Genomic DNA, 16,942 nt, shown 5'->3' on the forward strand with positions numbered 1-16,942 from the left:
CCTTTGTTTCCACAGCTTTGGAGTTCGTTTCAGTATGTATATTATTTTATATACATATGAAGGGGCGCTTGGGTATTACTCCTGTGTGAGTCTCTCCTTAGACTATCCTCTTTTGGTCTCACCGTATGTGAGTAATCTAGAATCCTGTGTGATTTGTCATATCCCAGGGTGCTTTAGATCTCACTTCCGCTCCATTTGTCAGAGAGAGAGAGACAGACAGAGACAGACAGAGTCGGAGAGACAGAGAGAGAGACAGAGAGTTTTAAAACATACAGTGTTCTTTTATTTTTCCAGTTTTGGGTTGTGGTACAATACCCAGGTGACCAAAGCCAACACCTTCCCTTTAAGCGTCCCGTCTCTGGCACTAAGCACATTCACGGCTGTCCGGCAATCCCCTACCCACGGTGCATCTTTCCAGACAAATCCCCATCTCCATTAAACACTACCCGCCCCCCCGCCCCCAGCAGCAGCCCACCATCCACTTTCCTCTCTACAGATGGGACTCCTCTCGGGACCTCCGAGCGTGGAGTCCTCTAGGATCTGCCTCTGTGGGACTGGCTACTTCACTGTCCTCCCGGCTCGCCTTCCCACGGTGTAAGATGGCCCCTGCAGGGAGAGACGGCGCCCTAGTTATCTGCTCACCATGGATGGACACTGGCTGGCTTTTGTGTTTCAGCTGGGCTGCACACGAGTGTGTTAATGTCTCCTTGAATCTTTGGGTGTGGAGCTGTACCTTCGCAAGGTCAATTTGTTGTCGTTATTATTATTTTGTGCCAGTACTGGGGCTTGAACCAGGGCCGGCCTTGAACTGTTGCCTGGCTTTTTGTTATGGCTTATAGCTGATGCTCCACCACTTTAGCCGTCTCTAGTTCTGTTTTTCTTTGCTGGTTAGTTGGAGAGAAGTCTAAAGGTTTTATCTGTCCTGGCTGGCTTTCTACAGTGATTCTTGCATCTTTGCTTCTTGAGTAGCTAGGATTACAGGGTTGACACACTGGAGACCAGCTTTTTTTGGGGGGGGGGGGCAGGTGGTGGTTATAGGGCTTGATCTCTGGGCCTGGGTGTTGTCCCTGAACTTTTTTTGCTCAAGGCTAGCACTCTAGATGCACTTGAGCCACAATACCACTTTTCTGGCATTTCTGAGTAGTTTATTAGCGGTAAGAGTCTCACCATTTTTCCTGCCAGGGCTGGCTTTGAACTGTAATCCTCAGATCTCAGCCTCCTGAGTAGCTAGAGTTACAGGCGCGTGCCACAGCCCCGGGCTACCAGCTTTTGTTTCTATCATTTTGACAGGGCGTCTCTCTGAAGCTAGCTCAGGCTGGCCTTGAACTTTTGTTCCTCCTGCTTCAGCCTCCAAGTGCTAAATTCCAGGTCTGTCTCACCACACCAGGCTTATTCTTCTCTGAGTCCTGAAGGCATTCGTGTCGCTAGCAGTGTCCCAAAGGGTTTGAGAAGATGCCCAGTGTTTCCTTTTTCAGTATTGGGATTTGAACGCTGCCTCACGCTTGCTAGGCAGGTGCTCTACCACCTGGGCCGCACCTCCAGCACCTTGAGGAGGTTTCCTTCTGAGCTGCTCCTGGCAGAGATGGGAGGAACCAGCCCTGAAGTCTAAGACGATGACGGACAGACGCGGAGGCCAACGGCGGCGTTTGCCCGAGGGCACCAGGCACTCCGCTGCTCCCTTTAAAAATTGGTGGTTTTTTTTTGTTTGTTGGTTGGTTTGTGTGCTGGTCCTGGGGCTTGAGGTCATCGCGGGGAAGCAGCTGAGGCTCAGAGAGGTTAAGTCACTTGCCCAAAGGCACACAGCTTCCGGAGGGCAGCGCCAGGACTCGGGTGCAGTGGTTCTTGCTGAGCCGTTCCTGTGGGTGAGGGGCCCCCGCTTCCGTCCTGCAGGCTCCCGGCCCCTTCGCTTCCTCTGCACGGATTCTGTCCTCCGGACGCCTGTCCAGGACGAATTATGTGACTTGGCCAGCAAGCCGGGGGGGCCGGCAGGAGGTCTGCCAGGCCGGCCCATGTCCTGCTAGGTGAGTGGAGTCCCGCGGGGTGGGGTGGGTGGGGGGGGAGGGAGGGGGGCTCCTACAGAGCTCCAGCCTTCTAGCTGCAGGTGGGCCGCAGATGTCTCTGGCTCTGCACTGTGTGAGGCTGCACGGAGGCCACACGGTTCCCGTGCCTCACTCCAAGTGCGGGCCGGAGCCCCCGCCCCCCAGGCCCTTTGAGAACTGGGCCTGGAGCCCTGCCCTGCCGGCTGAGCCCGCGTCCCGGAGACAGGCCGTCCTGGGTCCACACCTGGGCTCAGCGCCAGGTCCTCTTGGCCTCCCAGACTGCACAGGGCCCGGGGTGCTGCGGGCGCACCTGCTGGGGTTCACTTGTCCATCGCCTGCGGTTTCCTGAGCACCAGGCGCCATTCTGAACGAGTCAGGGACACCCCCCCCCCCGCCCCGACACTGTGACCATGAGCGAGACAGACAGTGGGACACCAGTCTGAGGGCAGCATGGGGTCCGTGTGTCGAGCAATGCATGGTGGGAAGGAAGGCCGGCAGGGCCGGCAGGTGGGCCCAGGGAGGGGCTGGCGTGGGGATTTCGGATGCGCCCCCCCAGCTCCCCGTTCTGCCAGGTGGGTGGGTGAGCGCTCCGTCCGCCGTGCTGGGCCCGCGGCCCCCTGAACGTCTCCAGCCCTTGCCACCCTCCTGGCTCTTCTGGGTGGAAGAACAAGGAGATCTGGCTCCTTGGGGTCCCCCCGCCCCCCCGGAGTCCTTTGGCCTCACAGCTCCGGGTCTGTCCCGGATGGTGGCACAAGCTGGCGGGCTGCAGCGTGAGCTGTGGAGGAGGGCGTGAGGGGAGAGGGCCCCCCTGAAGCCGGCGTCACCAGAGGAGAGGCCCCCCGGCCCCCCCGCAGCCGGCATCCCCCTGGACAGCAGAGGGCGGCTTGCCCGAGCCCACCCCACTCAGCCCCCGTGCTTCCCTTCACACCACTTCCCCCCCCCCGCCCCCGCCACGGGCGTCTCTGCTCACCCTCGCTTCCTACACGGCCGTGGTATCCCCAACAGGGGCAACTCGGCCTTCTGGGGGCATTTGGCAATGTCAGGAGCGATTTCAGTGGTCACCACTGGGCGGAGGGACTTGCTAGCGGCCCCTAGTGGGCAGAGGCCAGGGGTGCAGCTGCCGGTCTCGCAATGCGCCCACAGGCCCCGGGACAGGGGGCCACACAGGAGTCCCTGATGCCCAGGCCCTGGTCCTGGAACAGCCCTGGGCCCGCGGGGGGAACGGCCCAGGCGTCAGGAGGGTGGAGGAAGGCCACTTGGTTCACATCTGCGCTCCGAGAAATGCTGCGCGATTCCCAATGAAGACAGGCAGGGCTGAGAGTGGACTTCCAGGGGGGGGAGCTGTGTGGGAAGTCCCGCTACTGTGGGGTAAGGGGGGGTGCCCACCCTGACACTTGGCCATCAAGCAGCTGGGGGGGGCAGGGGACAAGTAATGGGTGCTAGGTGAGGAAAGGGAGGAGAGCCTGGCTGTTCCAGGAAGGTTCCGAGGCTAACCCTCCCCTTCCCTGCCTCCGGAGCCCATGGCGGCGGCTTGGGGAGGTGACGGGGGGGGGTGGGGGGGTCCGAGCCTGCGTGGGCAGCCCCCCCCCCGGGGTCTTCTGTCCCCACAGGTGGAAAGTCCTGTCCCTCGGCCCGTGCTCCGCCCGCTGTGGTCCCGGCAGCGCCACGCGTGCGGTGGCCTGCGTGCGGCGGGAGCGTGGCCGGGACACGGAGGTGGACGAGGCGCTGTGCGCGGCCCCGGTGCGGCCCCCGGCCAGCGGTGCCCCGCCTCGCCGCCCACTGCGCCTTCCGGTGGCACCTCGGCACCTGGACGGAGGTGAGGACCCCGGGGACTGCCGGGGACGGGAGCTGCGGGCCCCGTCAGGAGGCCCGATTCCTGAAAGGAGGTGGGGGGGGGTCTGCTGGGGAGCAGTGCCGTGAACCAAACGGGGCAGCAAGGCCTGGGGTCCTGGGGCCGTGAGAGGCCCGGGGTCTGCAGATGCTGCGAGGCCGACAGTTCGAGGCCACCGCCTGTCAGTGCCGTGCCGCGTCGTGCCAGGAAGAGACCAAGGTGGACGGGGCTGTCCCCGTGGGGCGCTCGCTCACGGCGGGGGTGGGCGGGGGAGGGGGAGGTCCACGGCACGGCCACACCCGCCTCGGTGGGAAGGACCCTGGGCGTCCCGGGCTGGCAGGATGTAGCAGCAAACACGGGGGCCACGGAGTGGGCTGGACCGCGAGCGACGTCACCGGTAGGAGGGGCCGAGCGGACGGAGGCGCCCTGACTCCCCCGCCCCCCCCCCAGTCTCCTGTGGTGAGGGCGTCCAGTTCCGCCGCCACACCTGCCTGGAAGCCCAGACCCCGGTGCCCGCCACCTTTTGCCAGCAGCACTTGCCCAAGCCGCTCACAGTGCGGGGCTGTTGGGTTGAGCCTTGTGGAAGGCCGGGGACCCCCAGCCCAGCCCCCCACGAGGAAGCCGCCGCCCCTGGCCCGACCACCGCTGCTGCCGCCGTGGCTGCTGGTTCTCTCCCGTGGCCCCAGCCGCAGGCCCGGGCCCGACTCCGCGTCCCAGCCTCCCGGCTTCCGGAAGCCCAGGAGAGCCCGGCAGCCCACGGTTAGGCTCCTTCTTGCTTTCTGTGAAGTTGATCGAAAGAGGGTGGGCGCTCCTGGCTTCCCCTCCAGAGCCGGCCACGTGCTCGGGTCAGGGCTCCTGGCTGTTCTTTTGCTGATCACGGGGCCTGAGCTCTTTGGCTCAAGGCTAGTGCTGTGCACTTTGAGCCACGGCTTCAATGGAGGTAAGAGTCTCACAGGGACTTTTCTGTGTGGCCTGGCTTCAAACTGCCATCCTCAGATCTCAGCCTCCGGAGGAGCTAGGATGACAGGTGCCCGGCAGGGCGCTAGTCTTATCTCGCAAAGGGAAAAGGAACTTTTATTAGCGTACTCTGCAAGTAGCCTAAAGGTTATAGAGCCCAGGGGTCCTGGGGTCTGAAGTCCTCCAGAACTGCACACCCCTCCCCTCCCTGACACTGGAGCCTTGGTGACCCATGCGTGCCCCTCCTGGACAGAGGCTGTGTGTGTGTGTGTACGCACGCGCTCGTGCATGCACATGGGCTGGTACTACGGCTTGAATTCAGGCTTTGGGGGGTGGCTGTCCCTTAGCTTTTTGCTCAAGGCCGGCTCTCTATCACCTGGGCCACAGCTCCACTTCTGGCTTTGGGTGGTTAATGGGACATAAGAGTCTTACAGAATTTCCTACTTGGGCTGGGTTTGAACCCCGATCCTCTGATCTCAGCGTCCTGAGTAGCTGGGGTGACTGCCACGCGTGAGCCACCGGGGCCCGGCTTTCAAGAGGCTTCTTTCTAGGCCCCCTGCCCTAGCCTCCTCACCAGGGAAGGCCCGGCCCTGCTCAGGGAGGGGGGGGTCCCAGGAACGGCCCACAGTGCCCCTGTGCCCCTCTTGTCCCTCTGCAGGGACCTGTGGCAGGCAGTACCTGGCGCCCACAGGGACTATCGACCTGCGAGGCCCGGGGCGCGCGGACTGTGAGGTGGCCATTGGGCGGCCGCTGGGTGAGGTGGTGAGCCTCCAGGTCCTCGAGAGCTCCCTCAACTGCAGTGCAGGTATGTCCACGTCCACGTGAGCAGCCGCCACGTGCCAGTGTGAGACCCAGTGCCTCCACGCCCGTTCCCACGTGTCCCTGGTGTGATCAGCCGGGCTAGGACAGGTGGCTGCTACTTTCGGGTCACAGAGTCCGTAGCAGGGAGCGTGGGGCCGCGGACTCTGCCTCCCCCAGAGCCACTGCTGCCCCCGGGAGCCGCCGGGCCCTCACTGCCCTGCCCGTCCCCAGGGGAGGCGCTGCTGCTCTGGGGCCGGTTCACCTGGAGGAAGATGTGCCAGCGGCTGCCGGGCGCCACGTTCCTCTCCAAGACCAACACGCTGGGAGTGAGGCAGCGGCGCACGCGGCCCGGAGGTGGAGTGGTGCTGTGGTACCGGAGCCAGGCTGCCCCGGGCACCTTCCACAGAGGTACGGCCAGCCGCCTGGGGTCTCCCCACCTGCCCAGGCCTGGGCCGGGCCTGTGCGCTGGGGGCAGTGGGCAGGACAGGAGGGAGCTGCTCAAGATGGAAGGAGGGACCTTGGAGGCAGCAAGGGCTCTTCTTGGTCACGTCACCAGATGATGGGGGTAGCTCCTGTCCTTGCCACGTCCCCTGGGTGCCGCTCTGCCCTTGGCTCTGGCACTCCACCACTTCAAGGTCCACGAGCATCTTCTGTGTGTGTGTGTGTGTGTGTGTGTGTGTGTGTGTGTGTGTGTGACAGTACTGACACTTGAACTTAGGGCCTGGTATTCTTTTTTTTAATTTTTGCCAGTTCTGGGCCTTGAACTCAGGGCCTGAGCACTGTCCCTGGCTTCTTTTTGCTCAAGGCTAGCACTCTACCACTTGAGCCACAGCACTACTTCTGGCCATTTTCTATATATGTGGTGCTGAGGAATCGAACCCAGGGCGTCATGTATACGAGGCGAGCATTTTACCACTAGGCCACATTCCCAGCCCCTCCACGAGCATCTTCTGTGGGCCATTTCCCCTCAGTCCTCCTCCAGTGCACATCTGCACCCACACATGCCAACTGCCCACCACCGCACCCCCTGGGACAGAGAAGAGCATTGCAAGGACTCCGCCTGGCCCACGGTCGGACCCCTTTTGTAGCATAACCGCACAAAGCCCTACAAAAGCACCTGCCCAGTGTGGGCCTTTCACTTTTACCTGGGAGGGACCAAAGCTTAGAGCATTTAAAGTCTCGGCCTGCAGTGGCTCAGCCCGGGAGGCTGAGGAGGTGAGGTTCACCGGGGTTTCCTCCAGGAGGCCGAGGAGGTGAGGTTCACCGGGGTTTCCTCCAGGAGGCCGAGGAGGTGAGGTTCACCGGGGTTTCCACCCAGGAGCTCTGGTCTCGGCCCCATCGCCCCACTGTCCTCTCACTGCGTCTGAGCTGTGAGCTGCTTCACGCTCAGTCCACTGGCCTCCTCTTCCACGCAGAGTGCGACACACAGCTCTTTGGACCCTGGGGTGAAATCGCGAGCCCCTCAGTGAGTCCGGACCGCAGGCGTGCAGGGGGCTGCCGGGTCCTCATCAGCTCTGCTCCGCGGGCCCGCATTGCCATCCGCGCCCTGGTCACCGTCCCGGCGACTGGGACCCAGGAGACCAATGCCAGCTATGTCTCGGTGAGGCCACCAGGATGGGGAAGGAAGGGGGTTGGGCCATGAAGCCAGGGGTGCCGGGCTTAGGCGATCCCTTGAGCTTTCCTTGGAGGCAAGCCCTGCAAATCGTTTGGAGGGACATTCACCACAGATGTGTACCGTGCAACCTGCAAGGAGGAAGGAGAAGGGCCCTTTGCTGGTGTAGACCCCAGACAGAGCAGCGTTTTCCGCCCCCAGATCCGGGACACCTACAGCCTGAGGACGACAGCCTTTGTCGGGCAGCGGGCGGTGTCCTGGGAGTCGGAGGGCAGCGAGGCCGAGGTGGAGTTGAGCCAGGGCTTCCTAGAGGCGCGCGCCAGCCTGCACGGCCGCTACTGGACTGTCCCCGAGGCTGAGCCGGCCCAGCCCGGCCCCGCCCTCCCGGTCTCCGGGCCCCGGACGCCCTAACACGGCTCCAGGCCGGGCCAGCCCCGCCCCCTCCGCCCACCCCCGAACTAATAAAGGAGAACGACCGGCATTTACCACTGACAGCCTGGGTCCCCAGTCCCGCCCTCCCTCCTCGCGGCTCCACGCGGCTCCACGCGGCTCCACGCGGCTCCACCCCTGCGCCGGCGGGGGCCCGCGGCGCGGCCGAGAGGCGCCGGCAAGCCACGCCCCCAGGCCACGCAGACCCCGCCCAGGCCAATTAAGCCTCGCCCCCGGCTAGTTCCGCCCCTTATGCTAATAGCCACCGCCCCCCCCCGACTCGTGCTACCCCGCCGGCGGGCTCCGCCCCCTATGCTAATCGCCGCCTCTCCCACAAGGCAGCGCGCCGGGCCGGGCGAGCACGTCCCTTTGTGCGGCCCGGGACTGCGCGGCGGCGCGGGGCGGGCGGCATGAGCGGCTCGGGCGGGGCGGGGGCGTCCGCGGGCCCCGCGCCCCCCGCGCAGGAGGAGGACATGACCTGGTGGTACCGCTGGCTGTGCCGCCTGGCGGGCGTGCTGGGCGCCGTCTGTGAGTACCGGGCCGGGCGGCGGGGCGGGGGGGGGACCGGCGCGGGCCGGGTGCGCGCCCCGCCCCAGACGCGGGGGCCCGGCGCCCTGGGTTGCCATGGCTCCCGCCGGGGCCTGGGCGGGGGCCGGGAGCCGGGAGCCGGGGATCCGGGGACCCAGGGGCCGGGGTCCGTCCCGGACGGCCGGGGCGGGGACGCCCAGGGCGCGCCGTCCCCTCCCGGGCCCTGCTTTGTCCCGGCGGAGCCGGGGCTGCCAGCCGGGCCGGCCCCCGGGCCTCCGCGGCCTAGCCTCCGGCGGCCCCGGCTCGTTCGTCGTCGGCGGGGCCGGAAGCCAGCGGCCGGGAGGTTTGCGGAGGGCGGTCGGGGGGCCGGGGACAGGTGGCCCCCGGGGGGCAGGCGGCCTCCGCCCGGGTCCTCCCTGCCGGCCGGGGCACCCGCCCTCCCCGCCACCCACCCCGGCCTCGGGGCTCCGGGGAGGCCGGCAGGTCCGGCGCTCAGCTGGCCCCCCGCCGGTTATCGCAGCCACTTAGGGGCTGAGGCTCCTGACTTTCACCTCGTTAACCGGCCAAAAACCCGATGAGCAGCGGTAGGTAGCTCCTGCCGGAGTGCCAGCCTGGAAGGATAAAGCTAAGGGACAGACAACACCAGGCCCCGAGTCCAGTCCCAGGACACTTACACCCGCAGCCATCCTGCCCTTGGTCCTCCAAAGGCAGAGAGAAATCCACCCCGTAGTGTGCGCTCACCTCTTGCTGCCCTTAACAGATGGACTCCAGTGCCTGCCCAGCCCAAGGGGCAGGGCCTGGGCCTGGGCCTGGTAGCCATGACCCACCTGCTGCCCCACCAGGAGCCTTTCTTTCCAGGTGAGCAGCTGACAGTTGCTGGCGGTGGACTGTGGTCCGTCGGCTGCCACTCTCCCCCTATTGTGGCCAGCAACTTGGGGCTGACCCTGGACCAGTCCCGGCTTCTCAAAGGTTGGGGGGGGGGTGTGGGGAGGGGGGAGCAGTGCCTCTGCCACCCCAGGAACCTCAAGCCGTGTTAGCCACACAGCTGTAACTGCAGGAGAGACGTGTGGTACTGCTCTGGGCTCTCGGCTCCTCTGGGTTTCAGACGCGTTGTTTAGTGAGTACCAAGTGGTGAATGCAGAGTGGAATGCAAAAGTATAGGTGTTTCAGGGATATAAAAGGAATTCAGATAAGAGCTGTGCGCCTGGCCACTCATTTTGGGGCAGGGTTGCCCTCCCCTGGGGTGAGGGACCCTCAGGAACTGAGGAGGCATTTACCCTGGGTCCCCGGGACATCTAGAGGTATCTAGACATGGCAAGGAGAGAGGATTGTGTGGTGACCCCCTTGTGTAAAGGGCCGGTCGGGCACAGGCGTACAGGAGTCTCCCTGCGTGGATATCCGCGAGCTCTTCGCTGCTGAAGAATGGCCGGAATCCATTTATCTGGGAGGCCACCCGCCTTCCGCAGGGCTAGCTGTGGTGGGGGTGCGGTCCCTGAGGACTCCGAGGACACGTGGCACGGGACTTCGTGGTGGCACGGGACTGCAGTCCCTCTCTCCGGGGTCACGTCATCCAGTGTCCTCCTCCCTCGCCTTTCATCCTAGGGTTGCAGGGGAAAATGGAAAAGGGCAGAACTCCGGGCCCTGGGGAGGGATCAGGTGTACCCAAGCTGCTGCAGGTTTAATGAGCTGCTTGCTAATTGCTGCCTCCGAGGGCGAGCGTCCACCCGCCCTGCTGACCGCCCGGGCCTGCGCCCCGTCCGGCGGGCCGGCTCCTGGGAATGTCCCGGAAGGCTCCCCTAGTTTCTTGTTCCTGTGAAGCCTGCTGCTCTGGGCTGTGGGTGGAGAGGTGGGTGGGTGTGGCGGGACCCCCCCCCCACACCCCCAGGAGCAGTTGGGAGGGGAGGGACACGGCTCCGTGTGGGAGAGGACATGGGCCTAGCAGAGCAAGCGCGCCCGAGGCACCCGAGTCGGTGGGTAAGAAGTGGAGCCATCTCCCCCGTCTTCCCTGGTCTCCACCTCTGCAGTGTCAGGCGGGGCAGTGCTTGTCTGTGACCTGGGTACTCAGGAGACTAAGGCAGGAGGACCTTCGTGTTCACTGCCAGCCTGGACCACCCGGCGAGACTGTGTCTCAAAAGAGAAGTAAACTCAGGACACGTTTTCCACGTCAGAGGAGGTGTCACGTGGCCAGTCCTGTGAAGGGGGGCAGGTGGCCCTACTGAGGCTGACCCCTTGAGACACAGTTGCACCCGGTTGGAGGTGGCTGTGAGTAGCGCTGAGGTCAGGGTGCCGGCCTGCCCGGGCCCCGGGCTGGAGAGGGGAGCCCCTGGCCGCCCCGCCACGCGTGCTCCGCCCTGACCTCGCCCCCTGCTGACTCCGGTCCTGCTGTCTCCGCTTTCCCAGCGTGCGCCATCTCTGGGCTCTTCAACTGCGTCACCATCCATCCCCTGAACATCGCGGCGGGCGTGTGGATGATGTGAGTAGCCGTGGCTGTCCTGCGTGGCCGGCCACGGGGCGAGGCCCCGCTCCTCCCGTCTGTGGAGTTCCACCCCGCCCGCTGGGTCCCGTGGGAAGGGGCGGGCGGGCGGGCGGGCTGAGGGCGGGTCCGCGTGGCCCGCTGAGGCACACAGCTTGTGCTGCGCCCAGAGCTCTTTAGTCCCCCGCACGGGGATCAGGAGGTGGGAGGCGGGTCCCTCGCCCCCCCCCCCCCCCGGGATCAAGGGGCCGGCCGCCCGGCGCGGGATGCCCAGGCCGTGGGTGAGGAACAGGTGACCTGGGGCAGGTGGGTGCTGCCCGGGTGGGTGACGCCCTTCATGAGGCTGCCCCAGGGCCGTCACCGCCCCTCCTCTCTGCCATCGCCCCCTCCCCCCCCCCCCCCCCCCAGCATGAACGCCTTCATCCTGTTGCTGTGCGAGGTGCCCTTCTGCTGCCAGTTTGTGGAATTCGCTAACACTGTAGCCCAGAAGGCGGACCGGCTGCGCTCCTGGCAGAAGGCTGTCTTCTACTGCGGGTGAGGGGCCTGGGGTCGGGGCTCCCTCCTCCACGACCCCCCAGAATCCTGCCTACAAGAGACTGGAAGGGCGGGCGTGAGGGGGGACGGCGGGGAGTGCCGGGGAGGAGGGCCAGAGCACCTGCGTGAGGACAGCTACACAACCATCTCCCCACGTGGAAGTTTACCCTGCAGCTCCAGACACTTAGCTGAACGATCGATACGAATGTCTTTGCAGCGGCTGGGTGTGGAGGCCCCCGCTTGTAATCCCAGCTAGGTAGGAGGCTGAGGTAGGTAGGAGGATGGTGTCCCACCAAGGCTAACCTCGGGTAAAAGTGCCCGCCACCATTCGTAAAATAAAGCCAGAGGGCTGGGGGCGTGGCTCAGGTAGTAGAGGAAACCCCCCCCCCCCGCCCCCAGCACGGGCAGAGCCCCGGGCTCAAACCCCAGAACCCAAAGGCCTTGTCACACAATGCGCAGAGGAGGGCCGTGGGGCGTTCCGCCCGCGGGCTAGTCTCAGTCTCGCCGGCCAGGCACGTCGCTGCGTCCCCTCCAGAGGAGCGAGGTCAAGCAGACGCCCTGACACGGAGGCGGAGGCCCAGGCTGAGGGACGGGACAGCCCCACGGCCCGCTCCGTGTTTCCGCTCAGATACGGTCAGAGCAGGCACGCGGGGCCAGCAGGTGTTCAGGAGTGGGCGTGGTGAGACCTCGGGCGGTGCAGACAGGATGGGGCGGCGCGGACAAGATGGGGCGGCTGTGACCCGGAGTGCTAATCGGCACGTGTCATCAGGCCCTCGGGTTCCCAAGTGTATTGGCAAAGTGCCCACGGTAATGTGCATTAAAATGCTTTTGCAATATGTCATCTGAAGCCCCATTACCTATAAACCGCCTGTCCGTCCTGAGTTTGGACTTTATACCTGTCACCCTCCCACGGACGCGTCTGCGTTACCTTTAGCCATAGGAGTGGTCATCGACTGGACTTCCGGCTTCTTCGGGATTTGTAACCTGAGCTGTAAGTGGAGCTGTGCTCTCTCTGGCTGCTACAACTTCTGTGTTGATGAGCAGTCCCTCAGTAGCTAAGTCCGGGTATGGAATTTCCAGGTCAGAGGATGGTCAGTAGAAAGATAGTGAAATATGTGACTGGGTTGCTTTCAAAGAGGTCATCTGGGTTTTCCCCTCCTCTGCTCAGCATCAGGAGCCATTTTCATGTTTATTGTGTTGTCCCATGCCTTCACATCTTCTAATTATAATTTCCTTTCTTCCCCCTCCCATCTCCCTGCTCTTTCTCTTCCTTCCTTCCTTCATCTTCCTTTTCTTTCTTCCTTTCGTTTTCTGCTACTAGGGCTTGAACTCAGAGCCTGGACACTGATCCTTAGCTTTTGTGTTCAAGGCTTAGTGCATTACCATTCGCGCCACAGATCCACTTCTGGCTTTTTTTTTTTTTTGCCAGTCCTGGGCCTTGGACTCAGGGCCTGAGCACTGTCCCTGGCTTCTTTTTGCTCAAGGCTAAGACTCTGCCACTTGTGGCCGTTTTCTCTATATGTGGTGCTGGGGAATTGAACCCAGGGCTTCATGTATACGAGGCAAGCGCTATTGCCACTAGGCCATATCCCCTGCCCCCTGGCTTTTTTGTTGTTGTTGTTCTTTCCTCATTTATTGGAGGTAAAAGTCTCACAGACTTTTCCTGCCTGGATTGGCTTGGAACTATAATCTTTAGACCTCAGCCTCTTGAGCAGCTAAGATTATAGGTGTGGGCCACCAGCACGTGGCTTTTAATCTCATTATCTTTTTAGAAAAAAATTGTAGTTCATTCTTTAACCTGTTAGGATCTTAGTAGTTTACTCAGCAGGTCATATACAGTCTAGTATTGAAGATCTCACACCCTCTTGTTATATTTCTGACATAGTTTTTCCAGCTTTAGTTTTGATTTGTCAGGTCTCTTTTCCTCTTATGGTCTTTTTCTTGTGATTTCAGCGTAAGAAATCACACTGACAGCCCCACTGTAGCGTGAAAATACCACATTGAAAGTCATTTACTGCAGCTCATCTGCTGACTGTACCTACAACCACTACGGTTGAGCTGAGCTCATCTCGAACATGTTCAGAGTCAGTGGCGACATGGTATACTGTGAATCAAGAAAAATGGAGACAATGTTCTGTTGCACGTGTGTCACTTTTGCACCACTATAAACTCAGAAACCCTTAGTCGTAGTAAACTCAGAGCTGTTGGCACTTTGCACAGCTTTAGTACCGGTGCCCTCTAGAACGGCTCACCGGGGGGGCATAGCCGACAGGGAGTGCTGTTCCCCTGCACGTCTGGGAGGGACAGGATCCGGGGTTGATCTGCGGGCTGCCGGCCTCTTCCTGGCCCAGTCAGCCCAGGAATCGCCGCCAGGCCTGGCCCAGGACAGCTGGCTTCAAGATCAGCGCTGGGCTTGGACGTCTGAGCGGGCCCGGCCACCAGGGGGCGCGCAGCTCCGCCAGCGGGCGCGGTGGGGTCCGCTGGCCGGCTTGCCCGCGTGTGCACTGTGTGTGGGGCGCAGCGCCCGTTGGGCTCCGGGCACGCCCCTCGCCCCCCGCCCCTCGCTCTGCCAGGTCTCTGGGCTTCAGTCCCTGCCTCAGTGGAAGCTCAGGGACTGAGACACAGGGCTCGGGACGGAGCGGGGCGTCGTGTGCCCCGGCACGGAGCCGGCGAGGGGGGCCCGGCACACACGCGTGCCAGTCCTGAGGCTCACACTCAGGGCCTGGACGCCGTCCCTCAGCTGTCTCGCTCAAGGCTGGTGCTCTACCACGTGAGCCACAGCTCCGCTTCCAGCTTTTTGCCGGTTAACCGGAGATAGGAACCCCCAGACTTTTCCCGTTTGGGCTGGCTTTGAGCCACCATCCTTGGGTCTCAGCCTCCGGGATCACTGGTTCCCGGTTTGGGGTTTCGCACTCGGGCTCAGGGGTGTGTGAAGTGCCCGGCCCCAGGCCTGCACGTCTTGGTTGGTGTCCAGGGACCCTTCCTGCCCCCCAGTTGTCTGAGCAGAGGCCCCGGGGACTGTGAGGACCCTGGACTGGGGTGTCCGCTGACCTCTCTCTCTCCCCCTAGGATGGCCGTCGTCCCCATCATCATGAGCCTGACCCTGACCACTCTGCTGGGCAACGCCATCGCCTTTGCCACAGGGGTGCTCTATGGACTCTCTGCCCTGGGCAAAAAGTGCGTCCGCAGCCCCAGCCCGGGGGGTGGGGCGGCCCCGGTGGGGTCCCTTGGTCCAGTTGTGGGGGACTGCGCTAGCCCCTGGCACATCTGTGCCCTCAGAAGCAGGCTCAGGCGCCCTGGGGTGGCCCAGCGTGCCTCTGGCCAGGCCCCGCACCAGGCATGGCGCCCACCCAGCCTCCCTCCCGCAGAGCCCGGCCTGGGGCAGATTCGTCCCCTCGTGTCCAGGAGCCTCGGTCCCTGGCCGTCACCCCTGCGTGGGGACAGAAGGCCCTGCCTGTGGCTCACACCCGGGTTACGGCCCCGGGGTCGGGGGGGGGGGTCGGGCGGTGGCCCGGAGGGCCGCACCCGAGCGGGCTGTGCTTGCTCCCTCCCAGGGGCGACGCCATCTCCTACGCCAGGATCCAGCAGCAGCGGCAGCAGGTGGACGAGGAGAAGCTGGCAGAGACCCTGGAGGGGGAGCTGTGACTCCGGCTGGTGGCGGCTCCTCTTCGACACCGCCCGGGGGGGGCGGACGGGCCTGGACGGGAGCCCCACAAGGACCCTGCCCCTGGGGCCCTCCTCCGCCCGGCGCCCCGCTGGGCTTGGACAGTGCGGCGTGATGGCGGCCTGGCTCGGGAGCACTGACTGCCGCAGACTCCACGCCGCCGGCCGTCCACCCCGGGGCCCGGAGCAGGCTCCCCTGGACACACCGGGCTGACCGGAGGACGCGGGTCACCCCAACTCCTCCTACTTCCTGCCCTTCAAGTGGAGCGTGGGGCGAATGGAACACGGGCCCAGGGGGTGGCCGGTGCTCCGGGAGCCCTCCCTGGCCGGAGCAGGCCTGTGGCAGGGCCCCCTCCCCACGTCCTCGGACAGAACGCCCCACTCCCCGCAGGCCCGGCCCGGCCCCCGCCCTGCCTTAGGCCTCGGTGCTCGGGGAGTGGCGAGGAGCTCCGGGGGGCCCTGCCCTCCCCCGGGGGGCCCTCCCCGTGTCGGCAGCGTCTGCCACTTCTAACTGTATGGTTGGACCTGAGCCACCGCAGACCTCCCTGCCAGCCTGCCCTGGGAGCTTCCTGCCTTCGGGAAGACGGGCAGGAGCCAGAGCCACCCCCCCCCCCCCGGGGCTGTCCCCTGCCCCAGGGGCCATGCCGCCGGGAACAAGGCTGCAGGGAAGGGCATAAAAGCCGGTGTCCAGGAAATGGCCCTTGTGAATGCCGCCGCGTCCCCCGTCCGTCCACACCACCCGCCGCCTCCTATCCGGTGGCCTCGGCCCCGTGGGCCTTGGCCTCGAGACACGGGTCCAGCAGAGCCCGGCAGCACGGGTGGGGCTGTGGGTGGGGGCCTTGGGCAGCTCCCTCCCCCCCCCCCCCAGGCAGGGACACCGGCCTGGAGCTCCACCAGGCTGCCGGGGTGGGGTCCGGGAGCAAGGCGCGCTCTGTGCCCAGCCCCGGCCCGGGCACAGCAGATGCTGGCATGGCAGCAGTTCTCGGCCCACGCATAGCCTGGAGGTAGCAGATGAAGTCAGGATTCCTCTGAGGCCAGCGTCCTGGGGTCCCCATGGTACTTGAGCAGTGTGGGGGTGTGTGTCCCCATGTGTGCAGCAGACAGAGCCCATCTACCTCTCGGGGAGCAGGGGTCCAGCCGTGGGCTCGGCTCCCTACGGCTACGGGAACCCGGAGGGGGGGAGGGGCTGGCTGTGTGTGCCCGGGAAGGGAAATCTACCCACGGGCCCCGGGCCGGCCACAGGATGGGGCACCAGGGCGGCAGGGCCATCAGACACGGGCCCGCGTGGACCGGCCGCCTTCCCCCCGGTTCCCAGCCGGGCTGCGGGGCTGCTGCCGCCTCCGTCTGGGCTCCGCCTGCTCCTACGTTAGTTTCGGCAGTAAAGGAAGATCCATCCCCTCGCTGGCCCTCTGCCTGCTGCCTCGTCTCTGGTGCCCTCCGTGGGGACGGGGTCACCCCAGGCAGTGCCAGCCGGGCAGGGCTGCCGCCCACAGGACCTCAGAGGAGGAAAGCGGCTTGCTTAGAGCGGAGCAGCCCCAACCCACGGGGAGCTCCTCGCTGGCTCGGGGGGGGGGGGGCAGCAGGCACAGATAGCCTTGGCGAAGTCTAGCCTAGCTGATGGAGTGGGGGCTCCCCCCCTCCAGAGTACACCCCCACTCTGTCCTCCCTGGAGCCACAGGCCCCGTTTATTTTTTTTTTCTTTTTGTAAATAGGTGAACATAATTTGCGGGGGGGGGGCACCTGGACAGGTAGGGCTGGACAGGAGGGGGTGGCTGTGCCACAGGCCCTGCACCCGGGCTTTCGGAAGCCTGACGCACCCCTTAGGGGTGTCCACAGACCCCTGTGGGTGCGCAGCCCTGCCTTCCCACCATCAAGACGTTGGACGGAGGCTGAGTGGGGGGACGGGCTGGCGCGAGACGGCCCTGTGCAGAGACCCCGGCAGTGCCCGTGTACACAGCCCTCCCGGGGGGGGGGCGTCCTCCACACAAGTGGGGGGCCAGGGCCGAGGTCGCCCGGCGGGGCCCTGGCCCTGGACGGCAGACTAGGCCTCCGGGGTGGGCCTCAGCCAGAAGCGC

At 64.6% G+C, this 16,942-nt stretch overlaps 2 protein-coding genes across 2 annotated transcripts in view; both read left to right on the top strand.

Annotated features, from left to right (window-relative positions):
* Adamts13 (ADAM metallopeptidase with thrombospondin type 1 motif 13) overlaps positions 1–7,651 on the top strand; it is a 31,538-nt gene extending 23,887 nt beyond the window's left edge. Inside the window, 11 exon segments of the mRNA XM_048348825.1 lie at positions 1,891–1,976; positions 1,978–2,025; positions 2,080–2,177; positions 3,557–3,797; positions 3,799–3,855; positions 4,018–4,267; positions 4,321–4,629; positions 5,486–5,632; positions 5,860–6,036; positions 7,044–7,228; positions 7,442–7,651. Coding sequence (XP_048204782.1) covers positions 1,891–1,976; positions 1,978–2,025; positions 2,080–2,177; positions 3,557–3,797; positions 3,799–3,855; positions 4,018–4,267; positions 4,321–4,629; positions 5,486–5,632; positions 5,860–6,036; positions 7,044–7,228; positions 7,442–7,651 — 1,808 coding nt within the window.
* A 384-nt stretch (positions 7,652–8,035) lies between these two features.
* Cacfd1 (calcium channel flower domain containing 1) lies at positions 8,036–15,711 on the top strand. Its single transcript, XM_048345750.1, has 5 exons — positions 8,036–8,197; positions 10,598–10,670; positions 11,079–11,204; positions 14,274–14,381; positions 14,759–15,711. Exons 1-5 carry the CDS (start codon positions 8,080–8,082, stop codon positions 14,847–14,849), a joined length of 516 nt encoding a protein of 171 aa, XP_048201707.1. The 5' UTR covers positions 8,036–8,079; the 3' UTR covers positions 14,850–15,711.
* Positions 15,712–16,942: the final 1,231 nt, after the last annotated feature.

This window comes from Perognathus longimembris, chromosome 1 (genome assembly GCF_023159225.1).
Source record: "Perognathus longimembris pacificus isolate PPM17 chromosome 1, ASM2315922v1, whole genome shotgun sequence".
In the NCBI taxonomy this organism is placed as follows: domain Eukaryota; kingdom Metazoa; phylum Chordata; class Mammalia; order Rodentia; family Heteromyidae; genus Perognathus; species Perognathus longimembris.